The sequence below is a fragment of the Amyelois transitella genome, chromosome 16 (genome assembly GCF_032362555.1).
Source record: "Amyelois transitella isolate CPQ chromosome 16, ilAmyTran1.1, whole genome shotgun sequence".
Taxonomy (NCBI): domain Eukaryota; kingdom Metazoa; phylum Arthropoda; class Insecta; order Lepidoptera; family Pyralidae; genus Amyelois; species Amyelois transitella.
In genome coordinates this window covers 4,964,957-4,989,399 of record NC_083519.1, presented here as the reverse complement: position 1 = coordinate 4,989,399, position 24,443 = coordinate 4,964,957, and the positions used below count along the sequence as shown (strand labels likewise).

The 24,443-nt window shown below is 36.7% G+C and overlaps 2 protein-coding genes across 2 annotated transcripts in view; one reads left to right on the top strand and one right to left on the bottom strand.

Moving 5' to 3' along the window:
• The window catches only part of LOC106129671 (uncharacterized), a 52,263-nt gene extending 40,308 nt beyond the window's left edge, over positions 1-11,955 (top strand). The window contains exons 6-12 of the mRNA XM_060948591.1: positions 492-652; positions 1,472-1,575; positions 4,930-5,127; positions 5,873-6,008; positions 6,971-7,128; positions 7,962-8,090; positions 8,786-11,955. Of these exons, the coding sequence (XP_060804574.1) occupies positions 492-652; positions 1,472-1,575; positions 4,930-5,127; positions 5,873-6,008; positions 6,971-7,128; positions 7,962-8,090; positions 8,786-8,881 (982 nt within the window). The 3' untranslated portion in view covers positions 8,882-11,955. The remainder of the gene's footprint in view (positions 1-491; positions 653-1,471; positions 1,576-4,929; positions 5,128-5,872; positions 6,009-6,970; positions 7,129-7,961; positions 8,091-8,785) is intronic.
• A 993-nt stretch (positions 11,956-12,948) lies between these two features.
• Positions 12,949-24,443, bottom strand: part of LOC106129579 (elongation factor-like GTPase 1) — a 121,364-nt gene continuing 109,869 nt past the window's right edge. Inside the window, exons 10-11 of the mRNA XM_060948590.1 lie at positions 14,598-14,782; positions 12,949-13,907 (exon numbers count right to left, since the gene is read on the bottom strand). Coding sequence (XP_060804573.1) covers positions 13,719-13,907; positions 14,598-14,782 — 374 coding nt within the window. The 3' untranslated portion in view covers positions 12,949-13,718. The remainder of the gene's footprint in view (positions 13,908-14,597; positions 14,783-24,443) is intronic.

Genomic DNA, 24,443 nt, shown 5'->3' with positions numbered 1-24,443 from the left:
TTATTGCCTAATAGCTGGATCTCGAATGGTTTCCTCAGTCGTTAAATTTATTTCAGTTAGCATAATGAGCCTTTGTGATATTAAACAGAATAGTGTTCGAACACTTGTAATTTTGTAATCTAAGTTGGCCGTATATCGTGTGTTATTTTAGGATTGATCGTAACTGTATCTATGTCTTTTGATTCAGTTTCTTGCGAAGAATATTAAAAGAGAAATAAAAAAAATCATAAAGATAGATATATTAAGTTGGAATTAATATATTATAGTAGTGTTTGCCACTTCATTTATTCTTTATGAGTAAATTGAAGGCCAATTCATAAATAAAGAATTAGGTACTTTCTCATATCTATATGTCCGTGACAATGAACACGTAACGCAAGTCTCGAACTTACTTCGAGGCTAACTAAACTTTTCTGTATATATCATTTTATTAAATGGACCTTTTTGGTTAATTTATCTTCAAATATTTATTTCCTATTTCTTTCTTCCAGACAAGTCCTGAAGCCACTCTCAGGGTCTGCGCCGTCAGTGCGTGGCCCGGCCATCAGCTCCGCCGGCGGAGAAACCGAGGGGAAGCAACCTAGCAAGGCCCGCCAGAAGAAATTCCAGAGGCACTTCCCGCAGGTCGGCCCGGAGGAACGAGTGCTCAATTGTAAGTTGACCTGACTTGATGCCCTAAATGAATACGAATTGAAAACAGAAGGAACTATAAGAGTAGCTTAAGAGGTTGGTTATGACAAATGTAGAAGGTCTATGGTGGCGAAGGGTTTAATTGGGAACACGTCAAGATGAGAGAGAAGCTTTATGGTACTGCGGAATGTTGAGAGAAATGTTATAACTTGATTCTAACAAGTAAAAGGTTTTCAATTACGAAATATAAAAGAAAATTCTAACGCGTTTTTTACACTGAAATTCCTTACATTCATTGAGATAGTATTGAGGACATCATGACGTATATAGTGACCTTATATATTACCATTACAGGAAATAATATGTATTATATTATATAATTCCAGTTGAAACCTTTATTTACTTTGCTTTAAGGCCATATCAACATACCTTTATACGAGTATTATGGTTTTCCTTAAGTGATAACATCGCGATATTGTGATTTGTTTTGAATAAAAGTTACACTATTTTTATGTTGACACTGCATGTCTTCGTGCATTTAGTGTCTTCTTCCTATCGGCGTAAGACTCTGTAACTTCCTCACCTCTTTGAGAGGAGTCTGGGGTTAGCCTTTTTGATCATGGTCTTAGACGAGGGTAAGCCAATGTTTTTAATCAAAACCACTCCCATCTCAGGATCGGTTAGAATGAAAAAAAGATTTAGAAAAACGTCTTTGGTAAAAAGGATGTAGGATTTGAACCTGTCCGTTCTAGCGTACTACGGTTTTTGTTCGTCCAGTAACGGATCTTATACCTACGCTCTTTTCATTTAATATTTAATGTATTCATATTTTCTTCCGCAGATTACTCCTGTGCTCTAGTGGGGGACTTGCTTCTACAAGGTCACCTGTACATAACCAAGAATTACTTCGCTTTCTATTCCAATGTCTTCGGGTATGTTACCAAGGTAAGCCGGTTTTGCTCTGCAATTCCCTGTTTGATGTTAGTCTTCTTACTATTTATTCATGTAGGCCCACATTTCTGTTCGTAAAAAAACGACAAAACCCACTACCTTCATCCGTTCCTGCGGGAATTTTGGACAATTCTCTCTTAGTGCACCTCTTCACTACCTACATCTCTGCATACATTTTCTGTGCGAATATGTTTGAGGTAAAAAAATAAGAAAGCTAGCAACCTGTCTACTATTTGAATCTCAATGCAATTATTAAACCATACAGCTGAACGTGGCCTCTCAATCTTTGCGAGACTGTAATCCTGGTCCATCCCGTAAGGGATAAAGACGTGATTATGTATGTAGATTCGAGACCAAAATGTAACAACTGTTTATAATTTCATTGTGACACAAACCTTAATATGGCGAGACACTTTTTTATTTTTTAACTTTCACAATATTAATTATGTTGTTGATGTTCTTCTGTTTTGATGTTTTATATTATACTCGTACCGATATCAAATGAGAACGCGTTTAACAATAAGGTCATCGATATTCTGAAACCCTATTGAAATCCTATTTATTGTGGTAATTAATATATGTAGTTTTATAGCTATATTACTTCAGGAATGTTATTTTTATACACTAATAGGCAACATTAAATTAGAAATATAGAATATGTAGACAACCTTAAGCTCTGTCTACCCCACAAGGGATATAGACGTGACCATATGTATGTATGTATGTAGACAACCTTCTTTATGTACGCCGTAGCAACGGTTGCCATGGTTTGTTTAGTTAGGAAAATATGTCAGAGATTGTATTTATTGTCAAATATTTTCATTTTACTTCCTTAATATGGTATTTTAAATTTGATTATTTCTCTCCTCTTTTCTCCTTCTGTCTTTTGTTGTGAATAACTAACTTTGCGACTATACTTCCTGCAAATATATTTCAGAAAATATTTTCAATAATTTAAATATAATACTTTTTATGTCTTACGTTTTAATACACTTTTTTTCTTTTATATGTTCACAATGTGTAAGAACACATTGTGAACATATAAAATATTGAATGACCTAAGAAGGTCATTCAATATTTTTTTTATCATATGTGCCTACATTGAACTCATCTTAAAACATACAATTATATTGTAAGTACTTACATTCCCACGCGCACACGTGCCCGATAAACACGTGACGAATTCCGATCCGAAAATCGTGTTAGTGTCCGGTGTCCATTGCTGCTAATCTTCCTTGACCCAATTCGCGGATCGCTTCGTAGCCAGCGTTAATAAGGCCATTGAACCAATTACATTATTTGTCTTGCGTTACCTTGACGCCTCAGGGCGGAAGACGCTTTGTTCGCGTGCTAAGGCTTTTCGAGCGGTTCCGTTAACTGTCATTCTTAGGTAAAAGGAATGTTTCCGTCTTAATTTTACGTTTAACGTTGATTTTTAGTGAATTAATAACGACTTAACTAGATCATTTACATAGTCTTTGACTTTGAAGTTATTCATTGGTATAAAAGTTATAAGTATCATTCGCATTTTGTACGAGTACTTAATTCTAATAGGTTCATTTGCTCTATATCATATCAAACCCCTTTTTAATTGTCAAACTTATTGAAAGGAATTTTTTTTTCTAAAGATCAAACTTTTAATCTGCTTCATCTTTTTTTGTGACCATAGCTTCAATTCGTGCGTTAACTGTAACTGTATTTATCTTAAGATTGTCGCTTATGTGCATAGACCTTAAGTGACACTCAACAATAAGTGTCGATTCTCTTAATAAAATCCATCCTACATGTGTGCTGAATGTCGCACAGCGGCCGTGAACTAATTGTGAGCGAATTAATGTCAGGTTTCGATCGGACATAACCACATTGAACGTGAATTATTATTAGTATAGGAGCCATAAAATCGGAATAATACATACATACATACATAAAATCACGCCTCCTTCCCGGAAGGGTAGGCAGAGACTACCTCTTTCCACTCGCCACGATCTCTGCTTACTTCCTTCGTTTCATCCACATTCGTACCTCTCTTCATGCAAGCTCGGCGGTTTCGGGATAATGTTCTAACATGGATACATAAGTACAATATACCTAGCAGTTATATTGTCTACAAAATAACTGCTGTATTGTACTTAATAGGTACTATAGGAATGATGATCCATTTTGCATCACACAGATTTAGGAATTTGGGAACTAAAAAAGGACTTGCATTCCTTTTCAGTGTCTGTCAGTGACTCGCAAAAGGAACAGAGGGGTTGGTGCGAGTTATACTCGATCAAACGCTTCTTGCAAGTAAACGCGATTTTATACTTGATTTAATCAGCGCCATCTAGTGGTAACGCGATAGCACTAATGCGATTCCATACAAATTCGTGTTTACTTGCTCGACGCGTTTGACCGAGTAAAACTCGCACTAACCCCTCAGTATAGAAAACGGTCGTATGTTTCTAAATGCTTCAGATTCCTTCGTATCGTTTTAGACAATTTTCACTGTCTTTCATACAATTCCTTTCGTTTGAATGATAGTGGAGCTTCCCTCGTTTGTCCTTAAGTGTATGTATTTATGCTTAGATGTTTAATTCTATACAGCGGATTTTTTTTTATTAGATAGTGATTCAAGAGGAAGGTTTGTTTGTATAAATGCTACCCCTGCGAAGTCGGGGCGGGTCACTAGTAAACAAACATAATATTAATTTCAACATTAAACTTGGTCTCAGTACTAAAAATCAATATAGTATCGATTTTCTAAATTGACTGTTTATAAGTCGTATGTAAACTCATTTCTATAATGGTATTGGTATTAAAATGGATGAGTCGGCGTTTCAGAAACTTAACAGCTAGTATTTTGTAAAAATATAATAATGAATTGCGTCAATAGGGATGATAGGCAATATCTCAAATAATGTGATATGTAATTTTGATTAATCCTCCATAATTATGTGTATATAATGTCATATAATACTAAAATAATAAAGCTGTGTCTTTATGAACGTATTAAAATAATGTCGATATACTTTTTAGTGTTGGTTATGTTATCAAAAAGGGCGCCGTTTTATATTTCTTCATATCTTATTTCAACGATTTATGAAGCTTTATTATAAAATCAATCATAATCTTCACAATGTATCTAAGTGATTTCGTACTGACCCATTGTGTACATTTGTGATGAGTGTTTAATTTAAAAATAAAGAAATAAATTAATTAGCCCATTGTTATGTAAAGAATACCTATATTATTATAACCTTATAATATTTCTTCTATCTACTTGTAAATGCCTTTAATGTGACAAATACGTAATGCAACTAAGTTATTGACCATGATATCTTAATAACAATCATTCCTCCTATCCAGCTCCTGATACCAACAACGTCAGTCGTCCGTATAACCAAGGAGAAAGTGGCCAGGATCATCCCCAATGCGGTGGGCGTGTGCACCCGCGACGAGCGGCACGTGTTCGGCTCGCTGCTGTCCCGGGACTCCACCTACAAGCTGATGATGCACGTGTGGAAGGCGGCCCGCGGCCCGGAACTGGCGCAGCCTAAACCTCAGGTGGGAATGACTTCTCTCTCTTTCTCGTACATATGGTCACGTCTATATCCCTTGCGGGGTAGACAGAGCCAACAAGGATCATCCCCAATGCGGTGGGCGTGTGCACCCGGGACGAGCGGCACGTGTTCGGCTCGCTGCTGTCCCGGGACTCCACGTACAAGCTGATGATGCACGTGTGGAAGGCGGCCCGCGGTCCGGAACTGGCGCAGCCTAAACCTCAGGTGGGAATGACTTCTCTCTCTTTCTCATACATATGGTCACGTCTATATCCCTTGCGGGGTAGACAGAGCCAACAAGGATCATCCCCAATGCGGTGGGCGTGTGCACCCGGGACGAGCGGCACGTGTTCGGCTCGCTGCTGTCCCGGGACTCCACCTACAAGCTGATGATGCACGTGTGGAAGGCGGCCCGCGGTCCGGAACTGGCGCAGCCTAAACCGCAGGTGGGAATAATTTCTATATATTTCTCATTTTTGCGTGTTCCCAGTTGCATCGGCCATTCATATTCCTTCTGGCGTAAGTTTTGGTTACATCCTCACGATTCTGGATATGTCTAAGATGCACTGAAGTCTCTAACCGCCAATAGGAGACATCAACCCTGCTTAGATAGTGGTTCACATTCAGTTGCCTAAAGGTATTTTAAGGTATTTTGTGTACCTATGTTTCTTCAAATTATTTTCGCACCTATATCATACATATTAAATTAGTCTAATTAATAAAATCACAACAAAAAATAATAATTCCAGGATCTCCCCGCATCAGAAGTGGAGCTGGACGCGTCGGAGTACTCTCCAGAGGACGACAGCAGCTCGGGCGGCGCCGACCGCCGTGACGTCACCGCGCCGCCCGCCAGGAGGGAGTCGGAGGCCATTATTGCTACAGGTTAGTGTAGTTTATCCATACATTTAAACGTGACATACATACATACAAATGGTCACGTCTATATCCCTTGCGGGGTAAAAAGAGTCTGGAAAAGACTGAATGGCCACGTTCAGCTATTTGGCTTAATGATAGAATTGAGATTCGAATAGTGACAGGTTGCTAGCCTATTACTTAAGAAAGAATCCCAAGTTTGTAAGCCTATCCCTTAGTCGCCTTTTACGACATCCATGGGAAATAAATGGAGTGGTTCTATTCTTTTTTGTATTGGTGTCGGGAACCACACGGCACATGTTAAACGTGACCTTTCAGTGTTTTCAAGACTGTTGGCTCTGTCTACCCCGCAATGGATATAGATGTGAATATATGTATGTATGTTAGTGTAGTATGGTTATTACCAGCTCTTAAAGCAGGAAAGTCGGTACAGTGGTCCGAAGAAGAGAAATTACGACTAGCTGTTAGTATTTATTTATAACCATGATTTCTCATAGGAGAACCATGATTGGCTTTTCTCCAGAGATGTGAGGACGCAGCCAGGTCTAACACTAAAAGGACGGAGTTAAAAAAACCATGATCCTAATTGGCGTAAGGGATTATGTTATATAAATACCTAACTCAACAATTATTTTGACCTGGATCCCTTATATCAGGTATTACGGGAACAAACTCCAAGAGGCATATGGGGAGTGTATTCTACACTCCGGTGTAGTAGGTATGTTAAGTTGGTGTTTATGATATATATGTGCATGAAAAAAGAAATGAAAGAAGTCTTGCATTTTCTATCGATACATGGTGACCATGCCATATGTTTTTTGCAGGAAATTCAAGTTGTTTAGCTTCAACGTCGTCTTCGCATCGTCTAATTTGTTTATAATGTTTTTGTTATGTGAAATAAAGGGAATTTAGTTTGATAATTTCTAGCTTCTGTCTCGAGGATTCTCTGAAGCAATTTGTGTCAATTACAGCGGGCGCGGCGGTAATCCAACCGGCCTTACTAACAGGGAGTGCGCCGCCGAAGCCCCGGAGGCCGTGGCGGCTGTTGCTGCTGTGCTGTGCGGCAATGCTCGCCTGCTCTGCCGCATTCATGGCCAGCAGACTGTACTTCGACAGCACGCAGCCTGAGGTAACTGTGCCGAACATTCATCATACTATACACACATACATATATAAAATCACGCCTCTTTCCCGGAGGGGTAGGTAAGACTACCTCTTTCCACTTGCCACGATCTCTGCATACTTCCTTCGCTTCATCCACATTCATAACTCTCTTCATGCAAGCTCGGCGGTTTCGGGTACTTTTGTCTTGACCCTTTACCAGGACGTCCTTAATTTGATCATCATCATACTATTTGAATCTCAATTCAATCATAAAGCCGTACAGCTAAATGTGGTCTTTTACTCTTTGCGCGACTGTTGGCTTTGTCTACCCCGTAAGGTATAAAGATGTTATTATATGTATATGACTTAGGGATAGGCTTACAAAATTGGGATTCTTTTTTAGGCGATGGGCTAGCAACCTGTCACTATTTGAATCTCAATTCTATCATAAAGCCAAATAGCTGAACGTGACAATATTTATGTATGTATGTATATGACTTCATTTCTATGGAGAGGATTGCGCCCGGCCCGGAACGGGTTGCGCCTTTTGACCTTGATCTTGGATGGGGTAAGTCAGTTTTTTTACACGAATCTTTAGAGAACAGGACTTCTCTATCTGATTTTCATGAAGAAAAGGCGACCAAGGGAATATGTAAATTCATCTAGGGCACTTTTTACAATGATTCAATATGGGTTCGGTACCCCTGTAGGTCACTTCAACGGCTAAATCTCAATAATAAAATAAAGTTATGCATGCTTGTGATGATTCAGTTCAATTCCTATCTCCTGACATTCTAAATCTAATAATTATATCTAATATATTTTAGAATCTAAAAATACTTATTGAATTGTTTCCAGGATGACCTTAGCAAGTTGTCCGGAGAGGAGTTGTATTCAGAAATGGTCCGGTGGAGAACGAAGCTACACGGGCGGGCCGCGAACGAATTACACGCGTTCCTGTCCACCAATCTACTACTGCTCACAAAGGTTTCATAGATTTATACTAAAAGTTTATTAAATTTCCGTGCCGTGTGGCTCCCGGCACCAATACAAAAAAGAATAGGACCACTCCATCTCTTTCTCATGGATGTCGTAAAAGGCGACTAAGGGATAGGCTTACAAACTTGGGATTCTTTTTTAGGCGATGGGCTAGCAACCTCTCACTAGTTGAATCTCAATTCTATCGTTAAGCCATAAATAGCTGAACGTGGCCATTCAGTCTTTTCAAGACTGTTGGCTCTGTCTACCCCGCAAGGGATATAGACGTGACCATATGTATGTATGTATGTTTATTAAATTTGGAATAAGCCCTTAGAAATTTCATATTGTATTTGAAAAAAAAGAATGATACGTTACCGTGTTGTTACGCACGCAGTTTTCTTCACTTTTTGTTGTATTTCAAAACATTCTTATTGCGATTGAATTTTCATGATACATACATACATACCTACATAAAATCACGCCTCTTTCCCGGAGGGGTAGGCAGAGACTACCTCTTTCCACTTGCCACGATCTCTGCACACTTCCTTCGCTTCATCCACATTCATAACTCTCTTCATTCAAGCAATTTTCATGATGTTGATTCTTTTCCTCACAAATAACTCATTGGAAAGTTTTACTTACTGATACATTGAAAATTTTGATTTCGAACGTTAAATATTTGTAACTATGTATGTTTTCAGGTCCGTCAGTCCCTAGAAGCGTTGTCAGGTGTGATTCTAACCGATATGGCTCAAGGTGCTCAAGTTGAAATACCAAACGATACTGTTTTCAGTTAGCGCACACAACGCAACGTGCTGAGAAGATTAGTAAGATATAATCAAAGTTGTGCTGTGATGGACGATTCGTAATTTTAGTTACTTCGAAAGCTAGAAAACTTAACCACTTAACAGTCGTGTAGTTTCACAGTAAACGGTAACGTAAAAGTATAATCTTAACAAAGTAATTTTAAAACAGGTACTATAATACGCCTCAAAACTACCAAGGGGTAAAAATGTGGTGTTGCCAGTCAAAGACAAAACTTCCATTTCGGAATGTTTTAGCCAAACACTAATCCTAAGTTCAGAATAATTGTTTGAAACTAAACATTACTTTAGGAGGATTATAAAATTTCTCGGGCAATTATTAGAATGGGAGTTCTTGTACCCAGTTATAAAGTTGGTAACCAAAATCTCTTGGACTGATATGAGTAAATTGTAAAGGGGCGCTTAAATTTTACAACGCGCGACCTTCGTTGCAAAACATTTCGCAAAAGCATTTTAATTTTCAACATAAATATTTAAGCGCAACTCGCTACGACAGTATTGCATTTAACCTTTTTCGTGTAAATATTTAACATAAAGATGTCTTGTTATAAATTTTGATTGGAAAGCAAACCTATAGTCTAAGGTAATATTATACTTGTTAGCCATTATCATTTACGGCAATGGATGCTAGCATTTTAGCCAATTTAGCTTAATCGAGTAAGAAGCGAGTGAGAAACTGTGATGCTGAGGGACATATACGACGTATAACTCCTTACAAATAAAAAATACATTTAATCATTTAATTAATGTTTTGGTATATTAGCATTATATATTTTTTACTTCACAAAATAATTATGCAAAATACAAACTTTAAGCCACCAAAGGCATTTTTGTTTCAAGGAAAATGAACGGAAAATATTGGATTGACATTCAAGTGGATTTATTTTATATGTTACATGGAGTTAAATATCGTTAATGTGAATAACCTTGAGGCCAGTGAATGTATGTTTCGAGTTAGGAACGTTATTAGTAATCGATTAATATCGAAATGTTCTAATAGCATTGATACATTTTAGATATAAATGTCCAAAGAGTTGGTATCCATTTGGTTTTTGATGAATGTGAAGTTTTTGTACATAGGGGTAGTTGGTTCCAAACGTGTCTAAAAGGCATGATGTTATATTGTGTTAAACACAACGGTAGGATATTAAGGGATGGGCCAAAGGACAGTACATTGATTTAATGAAAATTGCTTAATCGCAGCAATTTTTACGCAACGATTTTTTTTAAATACTTGTTTACGTACGTTATGATTTGTTTTTTTTTTTATTATCTTTGATTATATGTCAGTCGGTCGAAATTAAACACATATTATTCTATCCAAAAATATAAACGACTTGCAGTATTACAAAGTCTAAAACCAAGAAGGTTTGTACTCTGTCATGATTTTTCTATATGTAATTTTTTTATGAACAGGCATTATTTGAGTTCGCGTGTTCATCTTATCTTTGTGTCCAATCCCAGGTATGAGGTCAACCGCACTCAAATTAATGCATATAAAAAATACACAGCTAGTTAAGATGTGAACAGTTTTTTTGTTTATATTTTATTGTGACTGCAGAGTTTGTCCTTCACTGAAAGTTGTTCATATTCATGGGTAGAAATTTTTGTACTGACTTAAATTGGTTAGAAGCAGTGGTGCTAATCATTTCCTTGTGGATTTTTTATGTTTTTAATATACTTCGATCAAAAAATATCTTACAACTTACTTAAACGTATATTCGATTTTCTTTTATATTTGACAGTATTCAAATAGTTGATTGTTTATTTTCTGAACCCATTAGATTCGTTTAAAGTTGTTAATCTACAATGATTTAAATCTTGAAATATAATTTATCTTTTGTTAAGTGTCTAATAAAACTATGTTATCGTAAAGTAATTTATTTTGATAATTTTTATTCTAGTCTTCGGCAAAGCTCAATACTTGATTGGACGGAAGTGCTTAAAGATGATGGTTTATTTTGGCAGCATTATTATTGGAAAACTTAAGTATCTAAAACTTATTAGAATTCAATTTATTGTTAGTGGATATCAGATGTTTGTGTGCATTATAACTAATGAATCTTGACAATTTTGAGTTCAAAAGCACATTTTATCATTGATTTATATAAAAAAGGTTAGATAAAACGATGCCAGCTAGGGAAGTATTGCTACAATGCTAGAATCTGAAATCTTAGTCTTAAAGACTATTGGAAATAATTAAAATATAACTTCTGTCTAAGGCTAGAAATAGTCCCGAGTAGATATCAGAAAATTGACTTAATTTCTGCAATAACATTTTTAAATAGTTTCATTTATAAACGTTGTTACTCAGGCCTAATTTGTCAGTTACCGCCTGTGCCAAAGTATCAAATATTTTGTTTAAACAATAACACCTCTTTTCTTTGTTAATTTACCTGCTGGAAATGTGAAAAATTAACCTGCTGCTGGAAATGTGGAGTAATTCTTATGACTTTTTTTGTAATGCCACATTAATTTCAGTCATAAGTACTAATTTATGTAATTATTAATATTGCCAAAGATTAAATAATATGCCGTATTTATTTTAATTCGAGAACAATTATGGAGAGTTTAATAATAATAATCTACGAAATAATGTTTTCAGTAAAAATAAATACAGTACATTTTAGTTGTAAGACTTCAAGTGTAGCTAGAAATAGTCAGTTTGTACAATAGACAAGTATGTAGTTAGGGGTATATAGTTATTTTTTATTTTGTGACTGTACCGAATTTTATATTATGTTGTATGTTAATATGTTGCCAGTGTTTTTGCACGTGGTACCAGTGAGAATGTTTTTGTTTTATTTTATAGTTTAAGCCACAAATAATTTGAGTATGAGATAGGTGTACTTTTGGTAACCGTAGTAAATATAAAATAAGCAAGGGACAAGGCAAAACGCGACGCAATATTTTAATAGAGCAACTCAAAATTAAACTGTATTTACTACATAAAAAAATACATCATTGCGCGAAGGTCAGGAGTCGCTTTATTAAAATTGAGTCGCGTCACTTCGGTGTGTATTGCTCAATGTCAACGAATATTAAAATTAAAATCAAGACCCTATTGATCAACAATTGAATTTTTAAAAGAATATCAATGCAAAACATAAACGGTTCAAATGTCAACAATCTATAAACAACAAATCACTTTAATGTCTTTCAACATAAAAGGCCTTTTTGGTCAACAATCCACTACAATAATTTGGGAACAAAACAACACCATTTTATTTTAATTATTTGAAATATTTGTTTGTTGATCATACGGTGTCGACATTTTTTTGTTGATATTTCGTTCATTGACATCACGTATGTGACCCGGTGTGAACTGTGCCTAAGTGAAATTTATGTGATTTGTTTTCAGCGGGACCGTTTCGAAGAAATATTATTGGTTATCATTCCTGTTTTTTCTTAAGTTGCTAAATGGCTGTTAAGTTTGTGTAAGCCAAAAGCTAATATTGTTTGATTAACCTCTGTATTTATGTGATACTGGTGAAGGCATAGTTTAGCTAAAAAATATGGGATTTAATTGGGAATTTCTACTGCTCAGTTAATTGCAATGTAAGTATCATTGTGGTTGTCTGCTTTCTTGTATAGTTAATTTATTTCTACCGCGTAGGAATTGTTAACATTCGGTTGACGGCAATTTTTGTATATTTGTTCATAGTTTGTTGTTTGTACATAATAGATAGATGAGTTATCCAAAACGAGAAGTTGTTTTATTTTTCTTACCTTTTTTGAAATTAGTTTTCGCCATAAATTAAAAATGACTGCATGAAATCTAAAAATGAAGTCATTAAGTACTACTTTATAAGTTGGTTACATACAATAATGCTTATATTTTCTTTTTGTGGTATATAGTATAGTCGAATTGAGCCATCTAAGATAGGGCTGGATTAATTATGGCTTATTCAAGAAAGTTGGTAAGTAAGTCTTACTCTCTAACTTTGAGGTAAACCGAAGTGGAAGATCTTTACCCTGACTTTCGCTCCCGGCAATAGGGGAATAAAATTTTATATCTTTAAAGAGAAAAATCATTTTCGTTCATGTTGTATATTTTAAATTAAAAAAAATACTCGTAATTTAACTAGGTATCTGAGTACCTATGAAACGCAATTGAAAGTACATAGTCTTCTACGCTCATCTATACAATATTATACATGTTTTAATAAATATGGAAAACGATGTGACATTAACAATAAGTTATAGCCATGACATGAACATGACAACAATTGTCAGCATCAAACAATTTTAATAAATTTCACTCAAACATTGCCTATTGCTAAATTTATCCATTACAGTGTACCTATACCTACTGCGGTATTCACATCGAGCATTTAAATTTAGTAAGTTAGCATTATACAGTATGTTAATTCAAATACTAAGCTGATTTCAGAGTGTCGGCGACAAGGGCCGTATTCCAGCGCGTTTCAATGCGCGCGTTGTTTTATCATGCGTTTCGTTGCATAGTCAGTCAACTTCAAGTCTTGAAGAACTCTATAGCATATTAATATGGTCGCATTCGCAGTGAATTTGAGTAACTTGATATGTTGTTGACTACAACAGTTTAATGGCGCGTTTGAAGTGCGTCGCCATGAAACGCGGCTACTTTACATAGTAATTTTCGAACGGGTTCGTCTTGACGATGGTACAAACGAATAACTCTGAAACCAACCTCATGCAGTGGCGGACACACAAGTTGGAGATAACTTTTGACAAGAGTCAACCCCAAGACATATCAAACAAAGCTACACCAAAGATAATCTTGGATTTAATATCAATTGTTACTACTTTCTCCGTGCTCTTATCAGCTCTATTTTTTCTTAGATAATGTCCTTTGCTTCTCAGCATGTTCAACAAGCTTCTTGTCCGTCGCTAGTCCTTTTCTCGCCCGCACGGAGTCCATATACGCTTTGGCTCTGTTCACCCCGTCCCATTTTTCGCCCCAATGGAGGTATTCCTCTTCGGTGCGCGGGCGCCAGAATGGGTCAATATCTATTACCTGAAAGAAGAAGAAAATTGGTAAGAATTTGTTTGGTAAACTTTTTGAGGCCGGTTCCTCCTCCTGGATCCATCCTCACCTCTCTGGAGAGGAGCCAGCCGGGAGTATGATCCACGGTTGATTCCTGTTTTTACACGAAGCGACTCCCATCTGAACTTCGCAACCTTTGTAGGGGAATCTAACCCGAGTTGGATCATGGTTACACATTCAGTTGCTTGAATGAGTAGGTATTATCACGACGTGACATGACAAATTTAGAAGAGTTAAGGACGGTGTTCGAGCTTCAAAAAGAAAACTTATTTATATTAATTTATTATCTCGGGCTCAATTGCCTTCTCCCTGGGGAAGAACCCGGGGTCAGGAGTAAGTGGGCTAACAACAGTGCTTCTTAACTAGCCTCTCCTAGCTAACAATGCCGAATGATTTTAAAGGTTGATGAAAGGCTTTGTTATATTACCCAATGACTAAATAGCATTTGAGGAGCAACTATTTATTTATTTAAACCATTATGGCACAAAAATAATGAACAAAAGGCAGACTTAATGCCGTTTAGCATTCTCTACCAGTCAACTATGCCTGAATTTAAACTCTGCCACTTGAAGAATTGTCCGAACTTCGAACGAAACTGAACCGCTTTGACGGTAAGTCTTTAGTTTTTATAAACCTCGCAGTAGATCTGTCATGTCTCACCTCCCAATGGCTGAACAGCATCTGAGGAGCAGCCAAGCCTGAAGTGTGCGTCCTCAGCTCTAGGGCGAACTTGAAACTCTCTGCCACTGGAAGCAGTGCCCGGACCCTGAACGAAGCTGAGCCGCTCTGCAGATCGCTCGCGATCACCCTGCCCCCGCGCCGGCCCAGCGCCGCGTACAGCTTGCCTGAAATTAATTAGCATACATACATACATATGGTCACGTCTATATGCTTTGCGGGGTAGACAGAGCCAATAGTCTTGAAAAGACTGAATGGCCACGTTCAGCTATTTGGCTTAATGATAGAATTAAGATTCAAATAGTGACAGGCCCATCGCCTAAAAAGAATCCCAAGTTTGTAAGCCTATCCCTTAGTCGCCTTTTACGACATCCATGGGAAAAGATCGAGTGGTCCTATTCTTTTTTGTATAGGTGCCGGAATCACACGGCACTATATAAAATATGATAATATATATATATAAATATATAGGCGAAATAAATTAGGATAGTTTAAATTTCGGAGAACATGGCAGAAGTGTGCGTCTAGTTTGCCCGAAATCAATGATGATTGGTTAATTGTAGGGGGGGAAAGTAAATTTATTAAAAATTGGAATAATTTAAGAAAAAAAGAAGCAACAGGCCATGTCATTTATAAACGTGGTGTCGTGCGGGCTAGTGTGGTAAGAGTGGTCAAAATGTTACCTACATTTTGATATTAATAGATTTTATAAAATTAAGGTATCTGATGTTGTCATTGTCGATTATTATTTTTTAGCTATTTTTTATCAAATGTGGAACATCGAAATCATATCAGGCTCCTAAAAATTTTTGACAAGAACAGTGCTGATATTTTTCCGACAATTTTATAAGTTTCATTTATTGCAAAAAAGTCGGCACAGACAAATTTGCGTTTTTAACCAAAAACCGCCGTATCCGCGATCACTTAGAAACACGGAAGCCAAAAAACATCACGAAAAAAGTTCGCTTCGTGATGTGATGTCACCAGTATCCGGGAGTTTGACAAATATCCAGTGGGCAGTCGCGTAGAAAAATTCCTTGCTTCTTACAGATTGGACGCGGTCATTTTGAGATGAAAGGGGGGTTTCCGGTCACAGGCACGTATCCGGTTCGTGGGCACGGCGCGGGTCCGGCTAAAAAACTCGTATTTATCCAATAAATAAGGGACCTTTTTGCACCACCGAACCATATTTGAACTTTCAATGCACTAAGAATGTTAACGAAAACACATCATTTGGTAACGGGAAACGGATATTTTGATAATTGCTCGGACAGTCTCCCAGAAATTTAGACGAGAATTTGAGGTTACCGATAAAAACAAACGATTTCGGTAACAGTTGCGGAGGAATGTTAGGCTTAGAGCACACGGTCGGAGCAAGAAATATTTGGCCGGCAAATAATGATGTCGCCAATTAAGCTGTCAAAAGAATTTTTCGGTGAATTAAAGTGGGGCTGATATCGGGAACTTCAGTTTCTTTTTTCGTTTTATTTAAAACTTACAATGATATAAAACATACATACATCATCACGCCTGTCTCCTATTTGGATAGGCAGTTCGACGAAGCCAGCCCTGATTAAATAATATTCTAAAACAATTTTATTAAATAAGCTTAGATTTTCTGATGGTATATGCACCTATGGCACCTATGCGTACTAAAACATGTATTAAGTGTTTAAAATTGTGCGGTGAGTATGTTCCGTGCCATAACACTATATTTTCTTTTAATACCTAGTGCATATATTCACTAATAGAGAGTGGAGTGTAAAAAAAATGAATGATTAGTTTTATCGATCTCAATATTTATTTTTGAGCTGATTAGATGGCATTGGCTCAATGTAACCCAGCTTTACATTTCCCCGGCAACAAAGTCATTTCGATGTAAGCAAAGGCCACGCAATTCGACTCGGCGCGTACATTTCCTCCGGTTTCATTCACCAAATAATAATTACATTTAATGAATGGCCGTCGCTCTGTAACGAGTTTGAGAAAGTTATTTTTATGTGGAGTCGGCATGCGGCATGAATAGTTCTGGTGATGGCCGCACCATTGTTTTTCTATAACCTGTTTTGCGGATTTACTCCCTTTGGTACTAACATAAAAAAATATATAAAATACATGTCTTGGACGTAAAACAAAAAGAAGAGTTTGTGTCATCATACTTCTGGTGTGATTATATTACTGACATCCGCCTATGATTACAGTCCACAATTGAAAAAGTCAGCAAACTACGATGCGTCCTTGTCTGATATCTTTGGCCCTATTGAATTGAAGCGATTGAACTTAACCCGGTTTGGATTATGGGAAAACATTCGTCTAAACGTAAATTAAAGAAAACAACCTGAATATTTTTCGAGACATACAAAGCTAAGACAAGTTTGAGAATAATAGATTAAAACGATGATTAAAAACTATAATTATTTTATAGTGATACTATAGTAAGTACTGGTAGACAGAGTCTTGAAAAGACGAATAGGCCACGTTCAGATGTTTGGCTTAACTTAATGATAGAATTGAGATTCAAAATAGTGACCGACCATGGGGACGAGTATTTTAGACCCATTACAAACGTACTATTTACGCGTATGGAATTTCTCGCTGATGATTTCATTCAGCCGCAAGATGCTTATTGATTTTTTGTCTTGCTTGGAATAGACTTTTTTTAATTATGTAATTTATTAACCACAATCTAGAGGACTCAAGTCAACTGGCTTAAATACGTAAGTGGCATACCTACTCAGCAAAAAGACATTGCTTCGGTTCACAGTCCGAAAAATATATTTAGATCTTATATTTAGTGCCGTGTGGTTCCCGGCACCAATAGAAAAAAGAATAGGACCACTCCATCACTCTCCCACGGATGTCGTAAAAGGCGACTAAGGGGTAGGCTTATAAACTTGGGATTCTTCTTTTAGGCGATGCGCTAGCAACCCGTCACTATTTGAATCTAAATTCTATCTTAAAGCCAAATCTAGCCAAGCCCAGCCTATCAGTCTTTACAAGACTGTTAGTTCTGTCTACCCCGCAAGGAATATAGACGTGATTATATGTATGTATGTATGTGTCTTATATTTAAAGAAGCAAACTGTCACCATACGCGTAATCGGAATCTTGATTGCGAAATCAGCCTCCTAGTGTTATTAATCAAAAGTTATTTCCTAAAATACAGGTAGGTACCGACAAAATCTCATGTCTCTAAAGCACAGATCGCAGACAAAGCACATATAAGTTTTTTATAAATACTAACGGTAGGACCGCTGCAACCTATATATCTTTCCGCGGCTAACGGGTAAGACGCGCCTCTCCTGAGGAAATCCGTCTATAGATACATAATCGGCTGAAGGTATTTCTTTGACACACGAGTGCTTATGTATGAGCAATTAAGTCGTAATTGAAAATTGCCTTTGTAAAAAAGTTATACCCAAATCAAATTGGCTTTATTATGAAAAAGAGGTCAGATTTCTTCAATATCCAAGTACACAAGCTCTTTCACAACATCAGTGAGAATTAAAAAAAAAACTTCTTTAGTAATTTATACGGCTCTTATTTCACATTCACTTAAGGTACTTAATTTATTCAAAACAAGGCAATAAATCAACGATTTTTCTCAGTGACCTTGAGGTTAGGCTGTCCTGCGAGGTTGCGGAGGTCAGACAGGAGTCGCTTTGTGTAAACACTGACTTACCTTTTCCAGGAATTCCCGCAGGGTTCGTCTTCAAGAGACGTGAGGACGCAACGATTGCGAAATTCACACATTTCCAGTACTAATCTTTCAGTAGCCCCTAGCATCGTTCAAAGAAGTCAATATAACCGCAAAGTTATTTGTTTCCGTTATAAGTTGTCCGCGACAGATTGACGCCTCCGTCATTATTGGGTTTTTCTAAGAGGGCTCCCGGCGGATGCTGCGTCTTATCACCTTGATCTATTGACAAGATCAGTATTTTATCTTATGGTTTCTTGCTGGCGCCATCTATAAATCTTTACTGCGATTCCAATCATATTTAGAATTACGCGAAAAATATGTGAAAAGTTTAAGGTATATAAGATAAGAAGTTTTTTAAATAAAAGGTCATACAACGACAGAATTAAAATTAAAAGTTGCTGTCACTATTTGAATCTCAATTCTGTCCTTAAGCTGAACGTGGTCTATCAATCAATTTCGAGACTATTTGTTCTGTCTAATCCGCAAGGGATATAGATGTGATTATATGTATGTACATATATTAGTTGCTGCCATGCAGGTATGGTAGAGAAGAATATATGAATGATGTTAACAATTAATGTGTGGAATCTTATAACGCTAAATCTGAATTTCAACTAGGCACATCATTAGCTATCCAGCAGAATTAAATCCTCCAGTCTTATGACTATTGCCTCTACCTGCCGCATAGGGATAAAGGCGCAATATGTGTATAAAGCAGTCCCCGTAGTATTGCACGCGCGATTCTGTTTTTATCGCGTGATAAAATCTATATCTGTCCCGTTTCACGACATAATAAAAAGCGCAACAGCGATAGTTTTTCGGTCGAGCAGTTAATAACGCGCGTGCCTTACAACGGGAGCGGGAAAGTTAAATTGACAGTTTCCCGAAGACCGGTCCTTGACATATGACCAATATACCAAATTAACTATATGTTAGGGAAAACCCGGAAATCTGTTACTGACAAGTGATTAAGGTAGTAAGTATTGAAAGTATTCGAGCAAGTATAATATTCCCATCGTTTTGAGAAGGAAACCGATCGCCGCAACGGAACAAGACATTTTTAAACGACCGTTTTCCTTCCAGTTACTGCTTTTTAACCCATTGAAAAGAAAAGGTGGTTATGGCTACGATGCTAGATTTGTAATTTATTGTTGACAAACGTTTCCTTGCATATAATTCTACTTGATTATCGTGAAGATAATAATCTAACTATATACTTATTAGATTGACCAATGAAGGTGTAATATGGTAAGGTATTTATGATATCAATGATGAATAAATAACTACATGGTTATTATAAATTCTAGGCTATTTCATAAGTGGCATAACAGATAACCTACTTATACCTACCTATACCTACTTATATTACTACACCTAGTCAGAGCTACTACAAACATTATTAAATAATGTAAACTACAGAACTATTAAAAATTGGCTATGAGTAAAGTGATAAATATATGATAGCATAAGAGACGGATATGTTTTGATAAAAACCATTGGAAAATTATGTTTTACGAATAAGAATTTTTCTTTGAAAAGAAAACAAAGTATGAAACTCCAAAAAAAATTTTGGTTGTTAAGCTTTAGAATTTTTAATTTTCAAAGTAAAAATTATTGCACTTCACGGTGGCAACACTGCGGATAAAAAGCTAATCCGCTCGGCCTGGCATTACCGGCGCGGGCGCAGGCAGCGGCCGACATAACATTTTTACTCCCTTCCTGTTGGACTTCCCGTCGTGGTAACTAATAACATAACAAATTAAACCGATCGGATGTAGACGGCATTTGTTAATAACAGCGAGCCTTTCCGCTCCAAAGATCTGGATTAACTAATCTCATAATTTTCGGAGTTAGAAATATGATGTGAAAGAAAATATAGTGACAAGTAGAGAAAAAGAAATGATCAGTTGGTTTGTCTTGTTGGGACGTCGTAAGCAGGTTTAATAAGCAAAAATATAAGGAGAGTTTGAATAGGAACCTGGGCCTAGACGATCGTATTTTGATCTAGTTGGAGATTATCGTATGAAGAAAGTGATGAATATGCATGATGCGAAAGAGGGACGCAGGTGGAAAGGTGCCTACCTGTCCGAAAAAAAAGCTAATTAATGCGAAATTGTAGCTGTTCTTTAGAAATAAAGTTAACAAAAGAGTAAACAATTTTTTTTTTATATTTAATTCGCAAAATATTCCCCGTTTTGGATGACAAAAAAGAACAAAAGTTAAAGTTACATGTAAATTTCAAGTCTATATATGATATTTGTTACAAAAAAGTAAAGGTTGTTTTACACATGGTCAGTGACGAGTTTCGAATTCAGGCCCTGACCCTAAAATACCTAGTGTGTTTAACAAAGTCACTAATGAGAATAGGCTTTCAATGCACCATGGTATGTTTCTAAACGGTAGCAAATAGGGTAGGGCGACGTGTGAAAATCATTTAGGACAGGAGGCCTACCACATGCCGCTAAGAAGTCGTTTCCTGTGCGACACCTGTCACAATTCTCATACAGACTGAAGTATGGAATTCCAAAGAAAATACGAGCACAGAAGCGGTAGGTACTGGTAAATTTATAAGTACCTATAGCCAACCATAGAAAAACACTCACTTGACCAAGCTTCAGACGAGATAAAAATTATACTAGTGTTTTTTCAGTAACCCTTCATCTCTATTTAATTTATTTCGTTTAAGCATCCAGAAAAAAATTTGGGGGGAACAGAAATAAATAGTTTCTATCTTATTGGCTTAACTTGAAAGATGTGAAAATAAAAATCGTCATTTGAGTTAGTTTCTCGATTCAAGACTAGCGGCGTTGGATTTGTCAAACAACAATCAAAAATATATTTATCTTTGACGGTTTAAGTTTAAAAAAAGTCAAATAAACCATTATTTTATTAGTATCCTTTTTATTATACCGGAAACCACACGGCACTTTTTATGGTAAAAAATGCAAACTATGTAACAAACTATTATGATGCAAATTTTATTACTCATTTATGTGTGATAGCATACAGATTTGTTATATAATTATAAAAGCATAATGAGCGGTGTCTCAATTAAACAGCAGGCGGTAATTGCCGCTTTATCCGACGGCGCTAAACATAGAATAACAAGAATGGCGTGGGCGGTGCGAAGTACTACAGGTACTGTCGTGTAGAAAGACATTTTTTGCAAAACTTTTTCAAAACAATCAAATACTGGTATAATAATTAGTTAATTCAATACTCCATTTGTTAAATAGTTTTGAAAGGGTCTTAAAATACTCCAGTGGATCGATGGTTTCACTGGATCCTAGGTTAAAAGAGAATTGCAAATCATAAATAGATTTGAAGAAATAGAAATTTACTAAGATTTCAACTTTTGAAAATAATTTAAACTTTACCTTTACCTTGTAGTGAGGTTTATTACTAAATAAACAATATCTGATTGCTATTTGGAAAATCAATAGCTGCAAGGACAGCAAAAATGAAAAATAATAAAATACAAGCACAATTCTACGTGATTGTACACCTGTTTATTTTCTGGGCTAAATATGAAAGAAACTGCATTGACTGTTTAATTAGCCGTCCTTATACGAAGGAGGAAACAGTGGGCTTCGAGTGGGCAGAATCGAACCCACTACCCCACGTAGTGTTGGGTAGGAGGCAATCAGTTACATAACTATGTATTGCCACAGCGATCGCATCGCAGATGCTTAGGTCAGAGAGGTTTACCTTAATTATGTACTGAATTGGCACTATGATACTACATTTGGTATGAACAAGTGTAAATGTGTTTGAACAAGCACCCACGTAGTGCAGAACGTGTTTTGAAATGAAAAGGTATTTTATTACAAGATATAAATATAAGCGACCTTAATTAACATATATATTTACAATTATCCATACATATAATAAAACTGTAACTCAACTTTGTCTGTACATTGAAGATATTTAAGAAAAAAAATTATAAGGGGTCTTTATAGGGTCAATAGAAGCCAAAACAATTTTTTTTAGAATTTTTGTCTGTCTGTCTGTCCGTCTGTCTGTCTGTATGTTTGTACGCGCATCACGCAAAATCTACCGAACGGATCTGAACGAAATTCGGCACAGATATAGTTAGTAACCTGGATTAGAATATAGGCTACTTTTTATCCTGAAATTCTATCCCAAGGGGATGAAATAGGGGGTGCAAGTTTGTATGGAACTTCGGCATTTTTGATTTGAATCGATATAAAAAGCTATAAATAATTATACATACATACATACATATGGTCACGTCTATATCCCTTGCGGGGTAGACAGAGCCAACAGTCTTAAAAAGGCTGAATGGCCACGTTCAGCTATTTGGCTTAATGATAGAATTGAGATTCAAATAGTGACAGGTTGCTAACCCAACGCCTAAAAAAGAATCCCAAGTTTGTAAGCCTATCCCTTAGTTGCCTTTTACGACATCCATGGAAAAGAGCTGGAGTGGTCCTATTCTTTTTTTGTGTTGGTGCCGGGAACCACACGGCACTATAAATAATTAATTCTTATATTTATTATGATGATGATGATTAAAAAAATAGCATTTTATTGATTTAATTCATTATGTTTATTGATGTAGTTCCCGTGGTTTAGGTATTTATTTTTTGACCACCCGATACGAGATGGCGCCTCATAAGAATTTAAGAAATAACACGATTGTAGCCGCCGGCAAAATTTTTAATTAATTAAGTTTTAATTAAGTAATTTTAGTTTCGCCAGTACTTACTGTTTCACCACATCTTTAAGAAGATTTTTTTTTTATGTATGAGAAGATTTTTTTATGTAGGTAGTTTGACGCACCCCGCATCGGCGACGGTTGCCATGTTCCTCAAGATTAGCAGGAATAACACACCTATAGTAACGTCAGTACTTACCGTTTCACCATTGATTTAGTTCCCGTGGTTTAGATATTTATTTTTTGACCACCCGATACGAGATGGCGCCACATGAGAATTTAAGAAATAACGCGATTGTAGCCGCTGGCAAATTTTTTAATTAATTAATAACAGGGAATTGCATTATGGGTACCACTGTATTATTTTGTGGTGATTTCCGCCAGACTCTACCCGTAATAAGCCGAGGTACTAGAGCTGATGATGTAAGCGCATGTCTCAAACGATCCATACTCTGGCCTCAGGTTAGGAAATTAAGTCTAACACGTAATACGTTAGGTGGTAACCCTCGAGCGCAAGAATTCTCAAATGTGTTATTAAAAATCGGTAATGGTACGTTGCCTGAATCGAATGGATTGGTGACTCTGCCAGAGAACCTCTGTCAAGTAGTCACTTCGGTGGAGGAACTTATCCATTTCGTTTATGGAGACCTATCTCAAATAATTCATCACGAGGATTCTTGGATATGCGAGCGAGCAATCCTAACACCCAAAAATGAGCAACCAGCTGCTAATATTTAAGTATTTTGGAAAAAAAATTATATACCAATCCATAAATACAGTTTTAGATAGTACCGATGCTACAACTTATCCGGTAGAGTTCCTTTAATTCACTTTCGGCATCTGGACTGCCCGCGCATACAATTGCACTAAAAGTAGGCATTCGAATTATGTTGCTACGCAACTTAACGCCGCTGAAACGTTGTAATGGGACTCGCCTTAAAGTGGTGTCGCTTTATAACAATATTATAGAAGCTAGAATTCTTACTGGTTGTGCAGCTGGTGAAATTGTTTTTATACCACGCATTCCCCTCATTCCCAACAACTTTCCATTTCAATTTAAGCGTGTACAGTTTCCAGTGGCTATATGTTTCCCGATGACAATTAACAAATCGCAAGGTCAAACGCTTGGAGCAGCCGGAGTCGACCTCAGGACGAATTGCTTCTCACACGGACAGCTACGTCGCTTGCTGGCGGGTCACCAGCTATGACAGTTTATCTATATTATATTATGGGCAAGACAGCAAATGTTGTATACAAAGAGATACTTTTACTTTCCATTATTATAATTTCCTTTTTTTTGTCTTTAGAATTTATTCGTTTTTTAACAGCTGCGCTCCCGGGACTTTGCTTTTGTAGGAAAAATAAACTATGTTCTATTCCAGGCATCATTCTTCCCGTGTACGTAAGTTTTATCAAAATCCATCCAGTAGAATTTGCGTGATTGAATAGC